This window comes from Podarcis tiliguerta (assembly GCF_965153285.1).
Source record: "Podarcis tiliguerta genome assembly, chromosome: 5".
NCBI lineage: Eukaryota > Metazoa > Chordata > Lepidosauria > Squamata > Lacertidae > Podarcis > Podarcis tiliguerta.
Window position 1 is genome coordinate 9,132,985 of NC_139538.1, and position 17,450 is coordinate 9,150,434.

At 43.3% G+C, this 17,450-nt stretch overlaps 1 protein-coding gene across 9 annotated transcripts in view; it reads right to left on the reverse strand.

Moving 5' to 3' along the window:
* Window positions 1–17,450, reverse strand: part of ATP11B (ATPase phospholipid transporting 11B (putative)) — an 81,009-nt gene that overhangs the window by 16,941 nt on the left and 46,618 nt on the right. For 6 of the 9 annotated variants that reach the window (XR_014511717.1, XR_014511718.1, XM_083441951.1 and 3 more), the window contains exons 22-29: window positions 16,353–16,498; window positions 14,899–14,958; window positions 13,857–13,984; window positions 12,184–12,322; window positions 8,386–8,451; window positions 7,529–7,632; window positions 6,602–6,767; window positions 1,631–1,716 (exon numbers count right to left, since the gene is read on the reverse strand). Coding sequence is in view for 6 of the 9 variants with exons in the window: in XM_083441951.1 (XP_083298077.1) it covers window positions 1,631–1,716; window positions 6,602–6,767; window positions 7,529–7,632; window positions 8,386–8,451; window positions 12,184–12,322; window positions 13,857–13,984; window positions 14,899–14,958; window positions 16,353–16,498 (895 nt within the window). In the remaining 3 variants the exon portion in view is untranslated. The remainder of the gene's footprint in view (window positions 1–1,630; window positions 1,717–6,601; window positions 6,768–7,528; window positions 7,633–8,385; window positions 8,452–12,183; window positions 12,323–13,856; window positions 13,985–14,898; window positions 14,959–16,352; window positions 16,499–17,450) is intronic. The other 3 variants (XR_014511716.1, XM_083441949.1, XM_083441952.1) reach the window with 1 other exon arrangement.

Here is a 17,450-nt window from a genome sequence, read left to right on the forward strand (position 1 = left end):
TGCCTTCGAGCAACAGGTGATGCTAAACCCACTTGGGGGCATCAACACCCAAGGCAGAAAGCAGAGGGCTGCCCACACAAAAAAATGCGGAAGGAGTAGTCAATCACTGTAAGATATGCCATCGGCTTAAAACTATGCAAACGGGGGAAATGTGCTTTGGATAGGCTGAAAACCACAAAAGCCTGTGTGATGCCCCAAGAGTACCTAAGACATCATATGAGTACTTCCAAATATCCAAGTAAATGCTGACAATTATTAGTACTTATTGTGATGACATTCTACCCGCCAGGGACAAGAAGTCTCGACAGTTCAAATTTTTGACAGGTCAGATCGGAAGGTGTTTGCTTACATACTGCCAAGGAAACATCTGTATTGACTCCGCTGCAAAACCAATTCAGTTTTTTTCCTTGTGCTGTCACACACCAGCCCAGTTCGGAGAAATGTATATTGACTTAATTCACTAAGCTGTGCACATGCTCTGACCTTGAACTGCCCCTTTCTCGGCCCATCATGAAAGAATACTTCCAAGTTTAATTGACCATAGCTCTCCATTATGTCTGAGCTGAAAAACTACAGTTACCACAGCCAGAACGGACCAGGACCTTAAAAGCAACTTCCAACTGTGTTTTCAAATTCCCCGATTCAGAAGCAACCTGGAACTATGGCAGATTGATCCAGGAAGTGAATCGTGGTGCATCCAAAAGGCAGGAAAGGGCCAATACGAGGGCAAAGCACATGGGCAGAAGGCTTGTACATATCTTGGCATGTTAAGCTCAGAAAGGTAGGCATGTCTGAATTTGTAATTCACAGTTTAATTCAGGATGTCAGTTTTAAACCTTGGATGAGAAACACCACCTTATAACATGGATGAAGAGCAGAGCTGGAGGCCTGGAGGCCTATAAACTGGGCCTTTGTGCAAATTTCTCCTTTATTTGCTCTCTTTAAGTCCCTATAGATTATCACCTGCTGTTCAAGTGAAGTATGTTTCGGCTGGTAATGCATTCACTCAGTCTAATCAACACCGTCCCATCAACCCCTTGCTTACAATAAACACATCCATAGGGCATTCCGGTGCAAAACACAATATAAAGCTGCACAAAATTTACACATATATACACAAACCACAAGGAAGTTGCCCATCACTTGTGCTTTTTTGTTTTTTTTTTAAATCAAATTAGCAAAAGTCAAAGTAGTCAAGAATGAACAGTTATGTTTGCTGCAGCTGAAACTGTCCGACATGCAAAAAGCAGTTAACATCATGGATGGTTAAGTTAAGCAGAAGCGCTGGGACCATGCTTGAAGGATTTTAGTTATTTTATACAGCAGAGCAGGGAGTAGATTTGGGATTCTGAACATTGACCGTCATGCTTGCAACCTCTCCCCCACCCGCCCAAGCCCCCCAAGAAGAACTATTTATGTTTTTTAAAATGCATGCTGCGTTTGGGTCTGCAAACACAGAGCGAAGCTAAGGGCTGTGTGGGAGACAGGAAGGCACGAATGTGCGCTGCCACTACTGCGCTCTCAGTCCACACCACTGTCCATGCCTCTTGCCCCTTTCTCTCTCTCATTGCTGGTTAGCTGGCCTTCAGCATGCATAAAAGTGGGGAAGGAGCTCCTCCTCCTACTCTACCTAAATTTGCTCAGCTGACTCGGAGCCCTGGACAATGGCTGCAGTGCGATGCATTCCTCGCTTAAAGCAACTCTGCTGGAGTACATCTATAGGTGGACAAAGAAGGGATGGAACACACAGGTCAGTGAGAAGCAGTCACCTTTATATATATATAAAAAAGACAGACACAGGACAGGATCTTTAAAATCAAAGATCTTTTTTCAAAACGCAGGGACTAATCTCGTAGGCAGAGCACATAAGCGCAGGGACACTGGTTTCCGAATGGTTAACACGCGTCACCTAGCCCAATGTGGGCTGTACCTAATGGTTTGATAAAGGGAGAGGAAAAGCTTCTGTTTGCAGTAAATTAAGAATGCACTGCACTGAATTAACACACGGCTGTGTCAGTTATGGGGAACGTATGCTCAACCTGCACAGCGTGGCTTCCCTGGCTGCATTTGTCTTTTTAACTTGCTGCAAACCAGTGTTCCTCCACATAGGGGATTTAATACAAGCAGGTTAATTTCTAACACCATCCATGTCATTTGGCCTTTGCCATCCCATTTTCTGATTCCCGTCATGTGGGTGGGGTGTGGAAAATAGGGATAGGCGAACCAAAAACCTGACTTACATCCCATCGTTTGTACCAATATTTTTAATTAAGAGGTTTCCTCCGTGGGTCATTTCTTCCCACAAAGTTTTACATAAGCTCTGGTACAAAAGCCAAGAGAAGGAGGTTGCACAGCAACCATGGACTGGTTTGCACATCATGGTAAGCCAGAATACAGTTTACTGTGACCACACAAATGCACTCTCTCTCTCTCCTGGAGGGGAGCTTGAATCCACTTTGCTCCTCCTTGGGGTTTTTCCGGCAAGTGTGGGATGGCAGCTAAGCAAAGGTTTGACTCAGCGTGTCGTCCAAACCAAGGATCATGGTTAAGGCCCCTCTGTCTCCTTGACCATGATTTGCAATCAAAGGACAGACCTTGGCTACAGAACATGGTTAGGGAGGAGTGACTTTAAGCACAATCTTAGGTTCGGACAACATGTTAAGTCAAACTATGGCTTAGCTACGAGGTCAAGAAAGCCAGGGAAGGAGCCACTGGGCTCATGCTAAGCCACAGTTTGGCTTAATGACATCTGCAAACTTGGCCGCTGTGAACTGAAGCTGCGGCTTTGAGCCAAAAATGAACATTTTACAGGCACACAAAACGGGAAACAGAAAAAAGCACACCCTTAGCAGACTCCCCACGAACTATTCTTCATTAATAGGAACTGGAGCACATAATTTTAATTTAAGGCTTTTTCAAATGCCATTGTTGGTGAGTGTTTCTATTAGTACGTTAACAATGCACGATGTAAGTGAGGGGACCTGACTCTACAGAGGATGGATTTGAAGCCGTTTATGATTAATGGAGCTACTATTTATTTCATATTTTCATCAGTTATTGGCATCGCTCACGCACAGCAAATCAACACTAAACACATTTAATGCTTTATTACTTAAGCATGAAAGCTGCAAGCTATAAAAATCGTTAGGGGATGTGTGGTTCAAGTACTCTTGTTGTGGCACAAGACTAATTGTATAGTTAAATCACACAAGCAGCTGAACAGTAAACATTCACTTCAGCTGTTTTAGTGTCACTTTGGAGCAGCTAGATGTCTACTTTCAACTTTGACTCGCTAGCCATAAACTGACATGAAATTCATAAATTTTTCTTTGAAAAAGACACAATGTGGGTCTCATTGCATTCTCCTTTACAGCTAAATGCTCAGTGCTCGGTTCCAAATATATTTTTTCTCCTTTTCTGAACTGAAAATAGCATCTTAAATGCCAGCTTTAGTCAGGTAAAATAAGTCTAGCTTAACAACTGATGAACTTAAACAGGAATTTCAGATAATGCATTAAGTGGTGTAAATATCAGCAGAGAATTCTCTAATCTGCTCTCAAATGCAGGACTAGTTGTCACTTGAGTTATCAACTGTGTCTGGGCTATACCAATTCAGAAAACAGGTGGGGGCTGAGGTGATGTATATGCAAGATATTTATATGGAAGACGGCTCAGACTAGCACATCAAACAGGAGGATTCTAGCCTAGCTGTCTTCTCCCTGATGTGTCAGTTTTCTAGGAATAGGGGTAAACCCCAGTCTAATGTGGTGTAGTCCAGATACAGGATTGTTGCCTCTGCGAGAGGCCCACTGTTGTCCATTCTGACCACAACATTGGGATACTTTTTGTAGAAAGGTCATTTAGAAAATTTAACAATAAAGTTCAATAAAAACAATAAATAAAGAGCAATTAAACAGATGTGACGAGTCACTTGCAAGATGAGTTAAGTGGGGCCATGAAGTATGGCAGGCGTAAGACTGCTAGGAGAAACAGAAGTACTGCCCTAAAGTGACCATGTTTGATTTTCACTTCCTGAGAAAGTATTTTGTATTAGAGGGTTGCCTGCAAAATAGTAGTTAGAGATACAAACCAAATGCATGGAATGAATTTCGCATCCCTTGCACTTAACTAAACTCACATTTATAACTGTTTTAAACATGTCTTAAGGCATGACTCAGTATGGTTGGGAAGGATGAGACTGATTTCAATAGGCTGTATGCAAACAACAAGGAAATATGACTGGTGTTTTCAGATGCAGCTCAAATGAGACATTCCATTAATGCACAAAATACAGATCATGTTTTATTAACTGCACATCACAAATTGCTGGAGGACCATTAAATGTCTTGAAAGACCACTGATAATTAGATGCAGATATTAGCTGCTGTGTTGGCAGTCGTGTTTAAGAAATACCTAGAACTGGACTTTCCTAGCAACTGCCCCTTGTACAGCATCACAGGTGGTTAATGGACCGCCTACCAAGTTTAAGCTGAGGAAAATAAACATCTAAATGGAACTGAATTCCTAAAGCACAAAACAATGATTCACACACCCTGGGCTGGATCCAGGCTTCCTGTGAACTGAGTTCTGCTTGTAGGGAATACCTGCTGGAGAAAAGCAATTTTCGCCAATTCTTCTTTCCTCCTGTAGCCCTGTGTCCTATGAAAACCGGCCCCAGAGGGTTGGGAACTCCCCCACAAACATGGAAGATGGTGCAGAGAGCTGCAGAGTGAACTGGGGTCTCCCTGCTTTTCCTACACTGGGAGCCCCTACAGTGGGTCTCCAGCTGTTTGGGGACTACAATTCCCATCGTCCCTGACTACTGGTCTTGCTAGCTAGGGGTGATGGGCTATGTAGTTGGAGACCCACGTTTGAGAAACACTGCTCTACGGGATCCAAGCCAATGATTTCCACCCCTGCTAGTTGCATATGGAGTCTACTTCCAAGACAAATAAGAAATGAATTACAGATATTGGAAGTGCTGGAGGAGGCTTCCTGTGGCTTACAGACCTACAATTCAAAGCAATAAACAAGTCACTCTGATTGGACAGAGTGTTATTCTGTGCCACAACATGCTCCGGTCTTAAGGCATTGTTTATAATGGGCTGTATTGTGGAAGTCAGAGTTGTTAAGTACAGATTCTGAATAGCCACTGGCGCAGTTTGAGACTTTGTGGCATCCTGAATGTAAGAAGAGGATTGTTCTGTTCATCAAATAATCACACACACAAAAACCAGGGATGGGGAAATACCAGCAGGAGACCTACCTTCACAAGCCTCACCCTAATACGAATCACCATGATGCTTCTCCATGCGTCATGTCTAGCAGGAGTAGTTTGTAAGAGGCCGAGGCAGGGCTCACGGAGACTGCCAAGCACAGAGTATTACAGCAGGTGATTTACTGCCTGCTCAAGGAGGAAGAAGCTACTGGGAAGGGGGTCTCATATGTAACTCACTAGAAGTACACAGAGGAAGCGCTGCCTCTCCATCATCTTCTCATACTTGGCTCTGCTTGTCTGGGAAAGGAAGAATCTACTGTGCATTCAGCTGCCGTCCGCTGAATGCAGAAGAGTGCATCTGTATAGTTAACGGGCAATATTGGCACACATGTGTGCGTGTGTATATAGAAAGGGCACATTTGTTGCCCAAATGGCTCCGGCCAAGAAGTTCCCTGAGCTTGAACTGAGACTCAGAAGGAATGCTTAGGATGCGCATTTATAAGACATGCTACCATGTCAGCAATGGCTGATCTCCCACTATGACTTAAATGCCGGAATCCACGGAACATGAACCAGGAACTAGTGGCTACTGACAGCACTGAAGCACAGCCCCAAAACGACAGGAGCACCACAGCGGGAGGCCATTACAGAGTACTCTGGGCTGCCAAGGATCAAGAGGAAACCTGGTGTAGTATCTGGTGATCTGACAAATGCAGAGGGTCGGGTTCACAAACCAAATTTTAGACATTTTCCTATCTCCCCAGATCCATTGCAGATTATAGTGCCCAGGCTTCCCGGTGTCTGGCCTCATCCAAAACAGATCCATAATTGCCTCAGCTTTACTTGAGGAATTACAATCACATACCCATGCCTTTTCTGGACAATGTCCTAGGGGCAAGGGGAAAATACTGGGGGCAGATCCAGGCACAGGAACTATGATCCAAGGTGCTGGCATGTAAGAGAAGCTGAGAATTGTGGGGAAAGTACTTCCCTTGATGCTGTAATCATGTGGATTATCAAATCATCATCAGTGAGGAGTTGCAGTGATCCACTTGTGACTGAAAGTAAAGTGAGCTAGACTGTACCTGGAAGAATTCATAAGACCTTAAGCAAGAATATTTATCACTGAAAATTTCCATCCCTGGCAATAATCACGCTTTCACTTCCATTCTAGTCAAGAGACTAACAAAAGAAAAAGCGCCATTTACAATCTTCATGTAGAAGGAGATTTCTATTTTACGCTCAGCAGCATCACAGTAATTCATCCAAGAACTGCAGGAAAGGTTTCATATGCAGAGAAAAGTTCATTAGACTTTCAGGGGGCCTCCCTGGTAAAAGCCTCCTCTTTTAATGTTAGAAAAACCACATGTAGGTGCAAGTTACCTGGGCTTTTTCTGTACTTGTGGGCTGCAGGTGTCTGTACAGTACTTTTTTCACAATATCGAAAAACAAACAAGTGACAACTATGATGATTATGGCAAACCAAGCAGAGCCACTGGAGAGCAACTGGACAAATACGAAGTACATGTCTTGGGTGTGCAAAAATGGCCTGGAATAGTAAGAACAAGTTACAGGAAAACAAATGAATGAACAAGAACAAATCAATTTTTACCACTGGCTAAAACAGAAAAGCATGTAGAATCCCCCACCCCAGCTGCCCAGCAAGGCACCAGTAGCGGAAGACTCACATTTTATACTATTTTCTAGGGGTAGCTTAAAATTTCTGGTACCAGTCATCACTCCTTTTTTTTGTCTTTTGAGCAGATTTTGGGAATGGCTATCTAACACACCGTTGGGATGTATGCGTGTTCACTGACTCAAGTCCTGGGATGCTCCTTGGTTCTAGAGCATCTAGATCAGCGGTTCTCAACCTGTGGGTCCCCAGATGTTGTTGGACTACAACTCCCATCATCCCTGAGCTCTGGCCTTGCTAGCTAGGGGTGATGGGAGTTGTAGTTCAACAGCATCTGGAGACCCACAGGTTGAGAAAGGCTGATCTAGATGATATGCCACTGAAATACTACCCACCATTTTTTTTGATCCATGGGGCTGTGACTTGCCTGCTCAGGGGAGTACTTGAAAGAGCCAATAACAGCATTCCAAGTTTCTTGGGCACATGCATATGTACGGTGACCCTGCATTCTGCTCACTGACCTTTTAAAACCTGTTGCTTAACTTATTTCCATCAATCCACTTCACTGCATTGATGGCAAATGTTCCCCTCCCACCCCCTGCACATAGCACAGACTACAAGATATTGACTCCTCTGTTGGCATGCAAACACACACACACACACACACACACACTTACCAGATAATTCCCCCATAGAACAAGGAGAATACAAAGTAAAAGACAATGGAACCCCAGGTAACAAAATGGTTTATCCAGGTCCAGAAATGAGTCTCTAAAGCCATCTAAAAGCAAAAGAACACCACAAAGTTGGCAAAAAATCACCGAATAGAAAATACATTTAATTAGTATAAAAGTGGTCCCCACTCTTTAATGGGGGTTCACCATAAGGCTGCGCAGTTGTTGGAAAAAAGCAACGCTGGGATTCTTTCCCAAGTTGACACCTTTTGGCCTAGGCTGGTGGCAGTGGAATTTGCTGCCAAGGAGTGTGGTGGAGTCTCCTTCTTTGGAGGTCTTTAAGCAGAGGCTTGACAACCATATGTCAGGAGTGCTCTGCTGGTGTTTCCTGCTTGGCAGGGGGTTGGACTCGATGGCTCTTGTGGTCTATTCCAACTCTAGGATTCTATGAGTCTATGATTCTAGAACAAGTTCCCTTTAAATAAGTCTTCCAGTACTTCCTCTTAGGGTTCACTGGGAACTACATCATTTTTTCCAACTGGTGTATTCTTTCAAAGTTTGCCTGAGAACTCCAAAGCCAAGGAGATCCCTTTGAAACAACCCAAATCCAAAAATGTATTTGACCCAGGATGCCTACTTTCTCGGCCTCACTGAAAGGTGAAATTTTCAATGTGAAAATGAGAAATGGTGAGAAGTTAGATGACTAATTCAGTTCAGCCCTAGTTTACATCTAAATCTGGTTGTTCTTGAACATTCAAGAACAAGCTAGAAAAGGAGCGTGAAAGCCTCGCTTTCTAAACCGTTAGGGAAATCTAAGACAATTAAACATGCATAGCAAAGTCACAACTGTGTTACTATACCTTCATTGTCACTGTTATAACCATAACCGTGAAAACCAGAGTACCAAATGTCCAGTTTCCAAACATCTGTGAAAGGAGAAAGAACAAGATCCAGTGTGTTTAAAGCAGATGAAAGTTACTATAACTCCCCCCCCTCCCCCGATGAATGCAGCTACAAGTGATGCAACTACACTGGTCAAACTAATCTACTGAAAGCACAGAAATGCAAAATGCTAACTATTTAGTAAGGCAAGAGGGGAAAGTGCAAAGCAAAACAGGGAAGAGGAGTATGAGTTACAACATTCAGATCCCCACCAGACAGCCAATTATACGTAAACACCCGGCTACTGAAAGATTCTACAGCGGTGGGAAAGCAAGTAGCCTTGAATTACTGGGGTTGGGATATTTTCCTTTCAATGCAGCATCACATTTAGATTTTGCAAACCAGAGCCTGCAAAACTCAAAAATAATGGTGGGCACTTATTTCAAGGATCAACTGTACAACAATTTAGAGCAAGGCTGTGCAGACTTTTATGAAAGAAACAGTGTGAACTAAGAGAATTCAGGCACATGTCCATCAGTTGTGGTATTTGTATACCTGCTACAATAAATGCAATCACTCCAAGTATGTACCGTATTTTTCGCCCTATAGGACGCACTTTTTCCCCTTCAAAAATGAAGGGGAAATGTGTGTGCGTACTATGGCGCGAATACAGGCTTTCGCTGAAGCCTGGAAAGCAAGAGGGGTCGGTGCGCACCGACCCCTCTTGCTTTCCAGGCTTCACGAAGCCCTGCGCAACCCTAGGGAGACCAGCGTGGCTCCCTAGGCTTGCGGTTAGCAGGCTGTTCTGGGGGCTGGGGTCAGGGGAAGCTCGGGCTTCCCCCACGCCAGCCTCGTGCCTGGGGGGGAAATATTTTTTTTTTCCCTTTATTCCCCCCCCCCAAAAAAAAAACTAGGTGCGTCCTATGGGGCGAAAAATACGGTAATCATTCACATCCTCCCATCTTAAATCTGAACCAGATAGCTTTGTTGATGGTTTCGTCAGAATTTGGGATATACTCCCTGGACTCTGCTATCAAAATCTGACCACATATTTTTAACTGCTACCCTTAATGACCATGAAGTCTTAAAATATTGCTGTGTAGATTAGATGAAGGTGTGAGAAGATGCATCTCATCTCACGGGTCATTCCGAGGATTACCAGAATGGAGACAATGAAAGACTCTAGCCAGAAATGTACAGGGAAGGAAAGAACATTCTACTAAATTGTATTCAATGGAAACCTATAGAGGAGGAAGGGATCTTCACTTCACCCCTTAGCCACACACTGGAGGAAACCAAGTACATGAAAGTTGCTGGCTGGGCATCTTCAGCCCCAACACAATAGCTGCTTTAAAGAAAGAAACACACGGCAACTCTGAGGCCTATTTGTTGAGATGCTCAATATGAAGTCCCCATAGTCTCCTAAAGAGGAAATTTATCCCACACCCCATTTCTTGGTTTGCCCTTTCAATTTCTCCCTAAGAATTATACAGCAAACCCTCTTGAGAGCTACCAAAAACTGAAAACCAGGAGCACTGCTGGGCTCACTTAAAGTGTGGCCTGTGTCCTGCCCTCACCCAAAAACCACTTAATGGACGACTTGTCCACAAAGACTCCCCCTAGCAAGCAAGCAAGCAAGCAAGCAAGCAAGCAGGAGGCACTTCTGACCAACAGCTTGTGGCTATGGTGATACTATTCCACGGAGAAGTGCTAAATGACGGTAAACATCCAAAATCAGCAACAATTTTTTTGGATGGGGTAGATGAAGAGAAGCAGCCCACACTTGTGCAGCAGTTATGCTCATCTGCTCTGTGCTCAGCATTGTAAGAAATACACTGTCAGTCTGTTTACACAGATAGTCCTTTAATACTGGGTTTAGTACAAGGGTTTCTTCATCTATTCCAGGATTATAATATAGAAGTACAGTGGTGCCCTGCAAGACGAATGCCTCGGAAGACGAAAAACTTGCAAGACGAAAGAGTTTTCCCTTTTCTGAGTTGCTTCGCAAGATGGATTTCCCTATGGGCTTGCTTCACAAGACGAAACGTCTTGCGCCTTTTTTTTTTTAAACCGCCAATGCATTCCTATGGGAAACTGTCAATACACATTGGTGCTTCGCAAGACGAAAAAACTCGTAGAACGAAAAAACTCGCAGAACAAATTAATTTCCTCTTGCGGGGCACCACTGTACTTCTAGAGGAAAATTACACTTAACACATAAAGTGCCTATCCATCACACGGTGCCGCTGTCACCTGAAGTGAGACACAGACAACTTCTTGCCACCATTTATTTTTGAATGTATTCATGGAGGATACATGCTGCATTCTTCACCACAGATACAAAGACACTGCATCTGCTGATTTTTGTATCGCTCTTCCTACAACACAGACTCTTACCATTTGCCTGTTAGATTTCAATATCTGATGACATGCACAGCGTGAAAAAAGGGGGGGAAAGAAAACTAAAAGATCAAATTGAAGTACAGTATGACAGAGTAAGGCTATGAATTAGAAAGAGAGACAGAGGAGATAGATAGGAGAGAGCAAGAGAGAGGCAGAGACATTCACAGAAAAAACATTCACTCTTAGCTTCAACCGTGACAAAATTCTTGGTTGAAACCACTGTGTCCCATTCTGCCGCAGATTTCAGGTTGGTTAAAAGGATCTCATGGGGAGGGAAAAGAAACTCTGCCTGCAGTGCGACTATGACTGATGACAAATAAGCATTTAGCCACAGCTGATGCATGGCCAAACTCCTCCTTATTGCTTGACAGGGTGAAGCCAAGCTGTACCCTGGAGTGATTTTTATTGTGGCAGACGTGGACCATCAAAACCCTCAGTCTCACTTTCAATGTGGACAAGCTACGAACGGCCTAGGAAGCAACCGAAAAAGGAGCGCCTGGAGGCTCAAACTGACTACTGAATTAGTTCAGCTATGGTACCAAGGTTGCTGGCAACTTCCAGCAATAGGTGAATTTTTCTGCAGTGACATGGATAGCACAGAACCAAGTTGCTGAATTCTGTTGTGGGACGCCACCACTGATTGCCACTCCCCGATCCTATGCATGCACAGACAAGGAGGAAAGCAGACACAAGCCTCCTTCACTGCTAAATGGAAGAAATGTTGTGGCTAAGTTATAAACCCAGAAGTCCTTGTTCCGATGGCACTTCCCCCATAAACTTGCCAGGTAGCCTTAATGTAATTCCCAACCTCTCAACCCACCTACATCCAATTTGCAATACAGGAAAGAGTAATGCAATCACCCCGTAAGGATTAGAGAGAACATATGTCAGCCCAATTAACACAGTTAAGTGCTCTGTAAAAATATTTTGAGTTATTCGCCACCATATCAAGGCACTGAGTGCATTGACATAGTGATCCTCAAGTTGGGCAAGCCAACACCATTTTTAACATTTCCAAACAGCTGGAATTAAGAGACTGGACTAACCGCCACATGATAAACACAAAAGACCATTATGCTCTGCTATGATCTGGGCAGCCCAAGAACAAGATATCTGTGTTATCCACGTGGAGGTACCCTCACATTATTCTTGCTTAGAAGACCACCATATGCTTTTGCACACTTACAACAAGGTTGATTTAGCCCCGGCTGCATGAGAGGTCAAAGCCTACAGAAAACCATATTTAAATAGCTTAAGACACCCATGGTTTAAATATGCCTAACAAGTGATTTTGTCGTTGATGGAACATAAACTTCCCAGAAACGTTACAGGTGATTGTGATTTCTCTATCGTAAGTGTGCATTCTACCTTACCTGGCCATTTCCCAGCAATGAAGTGTCTTCTCCCATCAGAATATATGAGCCAAAGAAGAAAACAAAAGCATGAACGAATCCCAGGAAGGTCCAGTAAAGGAAAGGCTTAAAGCCCAAGTGGGCATTTTTACTGATGTCTCTGTAAAGGGAAAAAAGGATACAAGGCCTTTACTGTTACTTTCCAATTAACATAAAGCCCATTTTAATTCTATATGCACTTGAGATACAATCACCATTGCATCAGAGAGCACCTCTTCTGGTAAAACCATAAAAACGTTCTCTAGCCACCTGAGATAAACATCTGATAGCGTCGCTGCAAAATTAAATGATGTACTGACCTTGCGGCCTCCAGGAACATTCCCCAAAGAGCCAGTTTCCCCCATTTGTCAAAATACAATTGGCTTGATTGATGAATTTATGGGAGCCAGGACTTAAACAGATAAACTGGCCTTTTAACAGATCAAGCAGTACATTTCAAGCTTTGAAACCAGAGGGATTCACAGGTTCTTAGCTTTTGCAGCTCTGTGGTGATGTGGTTCAGCCCAATATCTCAAAAAAAATAATCTCTTGGCATTCTCTAGCAAAATTCTTAAATTAACAAAACCTAGGATTCAAATGTTAAGGGTAGCGTCTCCTTAGTTTTCGGAGCGGAATGGAAACATCTGTGACTGACCTCCCTCAACAAATGAAGGCAGCCAGCTATCCATCCTGACATTTGATTTTGAAGTTTTACTTCGTACTCGATTTCAAGAATGAAAAGTACCATGGCAGGTTCAATAGTTTTCCAAGCAAAGAAAACTATTTTGTGTATTCTGAGTGTCATTCTGTCAAAGAGATAAGAAGATGTTCTGTCATACTATCAGAGAAGGGGGAGGAAAGGACAGCTTTTTGGTGTTCCCTGCACCGACATAAACGTTCCTGAACGTTATTAAAAACTGACCTCGTCAGCGTGTGGGTGCCTTATAGCAGGGGGTGGGGAACCTGTTGCTCTTCCAGATGTTGCTGAACTACAACAGCCATCATCTCTCAGGTTTGGGACCATGCTGAGGCAGATGGGAGTTGCAGTCCAGCAACATCTGAAGGGCCAGTTACAGCCTGACCCTTGGACTCATTTAGCCTAGTGTTGCCTCCCCTTCTTTGCAACAGTCTCAGCCCAGTCCTGCCGTCATAAACGGGAGATGGCTAGACTGAGCAAGGAATCTTCCATGTGGAAACTATATACAGTGGTACCTCTGGTTACAAAACTAATTCGTTCCGGAGATCCGTTCTTAAGCTGAAACCATTCTTATCCTGAGGCGCACTTTTGCTAATGGGACCTCTGGCACGTGATTTCTGTTCACATCCTGGGGCAAAGTTCATAACCAGGAGCAGCTACTTCCGGGTAAGTGGATCTCATAACCTGAAGCATTCGTAACCAGAAGCATTCGTAGCCAGAGGTACCACTGTATTTGCTTTGATGACTGACTATGGCTCATCCACTTTTCAGTTATTCAGTGTACACAAGAATATCTGCCGGTTACATGGAAACAAGCAGGCTGGGATCATCTAGTACTGGTGCTTTTAACAGCTTCTGGTGCCACTGTTTTTCTACCACTTGAGATGGGGTGGGGGTGGGGGAGTGCCCCATTACTAATTTATTAAGCACACCCCTCCCCCCAGGAGAGCATGCTTACCGATACAGCGTTGGCTTGCTGTGTAATACATGGGGATGCAGGTGCTGTTCAAAAAGACTGTACATGAGGACCGGCAGGGAGGTGAAACAAATGTTGTACAAAGTCAGGTACACACTGTCGTACAGAGTCTGAAAAGCAGGAAAGGAGGGGAATTAGTGGTTCTGAAATGCAGAAACAGGAGACAGGACTTAAGAGTCAAAAGTGCTCGGTTGCGAGCAATTCAAAAGCCAGGTTTTATTTCTATAGAACCAAAAGGCATCCAGTTCTATAACATCAAAGATACACCACAAAACCAATATGCTCCCATTCCCTCGCTGCAGCTTACTTGCAGTGATGCTTCAAACCACAAGAACTAGTGAATGTTACGAGTTCATCATGCTCTAAATGTGTTTTCAGCTTCCTAGCCCAAGTCTACCTCTTTTGAAGTTTCTCGTAGACCCTAACACCTCAGAGAAAGGAAAAAGGTTGGCACCCAACCAACTGGTACAAAGATGGGTATCACTTCACTTTGTGCATCTCTCATTCTGTAGGGCAAAGTCTTTAATGATCCTTGAGGCTATTTTCACATTGAAAATAAACATCTTCCCCACAGACACAGACGAGTTCTTGTATATTTCTATGACTTTACAAATGATAATTTTAAAGGTAGATAGACAAAAAAAAGGGAGGGGGGATAGAGAAGAGAAGTGATACCAAGATGTTAAAGGCAAAGGTAAAGGACCCCAGACAGTTAAGTCCAGTCGCGAACGACTCTGGGGTTCAGAAACGCCGTTTACCTTCCCACCAGAGCGGTACCTATTTATCTACTTGCACTTTGACATGCTTTCGAACTGCTAGGTTGGCAGGAGCTGGGACCGAGCAACAAGAGCTCACCATGTCAGGGACCAAGATGATACTTAAGGGTTATCTGGCTGTAGGAATAGTTTTAGCTATTGTACAATATAAAATATTCTATTTTTCTTTCTCTCACTTCTCTATATCCACTCATAAATGCATTGGGGTGGGGTGGGGAACTGGAAGAAACATTCAAATGAATACTTACTTGTTGTGAAAACAAGCAAAAGAATTGATATAAAAACTGTGGTGTAATAAAGCACACATTCTGGAAAACAAAAAGTGAAGCAGAACCAGTTAGGCGACACCAAGCAAGTACAGCATATCATGGATATTGAAACGGGTCTAAGTTTATATAGCCCATAAGCCATAATTAGGAATCCTAGGAGGAACAGAGCAAATCCCAACCTTACACAGATTTTTAATCTTGGACACTATCGAATTCAGGATCAGGGTAATAAGATACAGCTAGCTAGGACACACTGGTTGGACTAAAAAGGAAAGTTCTAATGTGGGTAATATTCATGATACACTAAAATGCTCTCAGATACCATCGTTTCCATTACCAAATAACGAATCTCAGGTCCTAAGTCTACACTAGATTGAAGCCTTAACAGCTCTGACAATTATGGTTTACAAATAGAGAGCACGTGGACCCTGCCTCCCCCCCCCCCAGGATCCCTCCTTCTTTGTCTATTGACCATGGTTTTTCATTATGTGTCCATCACATGGAAGCCACAGTTACCTTATAAAACTAGGTAAAGTATGATCACATCTTGTGCACGATGAACTTGCACAATTTCAACCTTGTGTGGTTGAAAGCTGGCCGGCTCAGATCCTAAAAATTAATTGCACACAACGCAGAGAGCTTAAAAGCTCCTTTTGCACTGGGTTTTCCCAGCGTGGAAAGAGCTGTTAAGCTCTCATACTTATTTCCTGGGCTCTGGGGTGCTCTTGTGAGATTTCACAGGAACTCGAATGGCCCTGTGAGATCTTGCGAGAGCATCCCAGAGCCTGGAAAGCAAGCTGGCAAGCTGGCAAGCTCTCTGCCTTGCTTGGAAGGTAAGGTTCACCATATGGGGGTGGTTCAAGTATATACACATTTTTTGTGTAGATGTGCCATCCCTGGAATGTAACCCCCGACCCATGACACAATACTACTGTACTGAAACTACCTGGTTTGCAAACCATGCCGTTTAAATGACAATCATTTTCAGCTTGAATCCCAAGTTAAGGGAAGGGAAGTTACCATACTCTTATCCCATCTGCAAACCCCAAAAGGCTTATCTGGAAAACCAGAGGGCATTCTTGAACAATGCAGGATGGAGCAAAAGAAGAAGAAGAAACAGGAAAATTTCCTTCTCTAACATAAGAAAGTTCCAGACTGAGCCAGTTAAAGGTATCTCAGCTCTGCCAATAAATGTTAAGAATGCAAAGTACCATGCTGAAGACAATTGCATATTACAGCTTTGAATGATGTGTGTGGCAATGCAGAGTCCTTAAAAGACCAGCACTTCTGAAGTTATGTGTTTGGTTAACTGAGGTCCTGTTTAGGTGTTTCTGAATGTTCTTCCACCTGGTGCAGTTAACCTTAAGGAAGTACCATCAGAAGAAAATGTTTCTAGCTACAGGAAGATGCTGTCATGATCTGCAGGAACTTACCTTGTAAAAAAAGTACTGTACAAGGGTTGCTATTCTAATATAATAAAGGTGGCCGTGGACCAAAAGTAATTTGGAAAGAAATTTAAATCTTGCAATTGCATAGTCACTGTTTCTTACAGCTTGTCTTCCTTCTTTACCCATAATACCTGTAATATATGGAGAAAAGAAAAATTAAGGTGACTTTATCACCTGCCCCCGAGGCATGCAAAAATCAAGGGCAGTGGCCTGCAACACAGTAAAGCTAACACAAGCAACTGGGAAAAGTGACTAGAAGAGTCAGGTCTTGCATGTGTAAGGCGTTGTTGTTGTTGTTGTTGTTGTTGTTGTTGTTGTCATCATCTAGTCTGGGGCTTTTAATAACAACAAGAAGCCCATTAATGCTCAGTTCCTTACTGCAAGAATGAACTCAATTTATGTAGCACAAGTTTCTAAAAAATCACTTGCCTGTTGGTTTGGATTAGAAATAAAAAGGCCACATGTAATTAGCATCACTGTGTGAGAGCAAGTAGGTGAATAAAAATGAAGGCTTCTAATTTTTGCAAGAAAATACTGGCGTAGTATTTTCTCTGTGTAAATGGTCTTATAGAACAGATTCTGCCCAGCTCTATGCACTGTCTTACAGATGCTGTAGTGCTACAGAAAAGGGCTGGTGCTCAGCACCTCCTTCTGGCATTTTGAACTGTTGCAAGTGTTTATTGAATTGCATTAATTCATCACTGGGTTTTTTTGTTGCGTTATTTGTATGCTACTGCATTTTTTATACTATTATAGTGACTGTGATGTTTGCTAATTTTCAAGGTCATTGCCATTATTGTGAGCTGCTTTGAGCACAATACAAACGTTAAATCAATGGAGTCGAAAGCAAGCCAAGCGTCTACAAAGTAAGGACACACAAACTGAAGTCCCACGTATGCTCCCCCCGCCCCCCACTTCTTTACATAGGTATTTCCCCTATTTTATTTTTGGTGCCAGGAACCTGAAGGTCAATGGAAGGGCTGCTTCTGCAAACTGGCATTTTCACCATCTGCTAGCCCCTTCCGTCACGTTCCCTCTGGGAGAACCTGGACTGGGTCATATATTCCCAGGGGTCAGAAGACA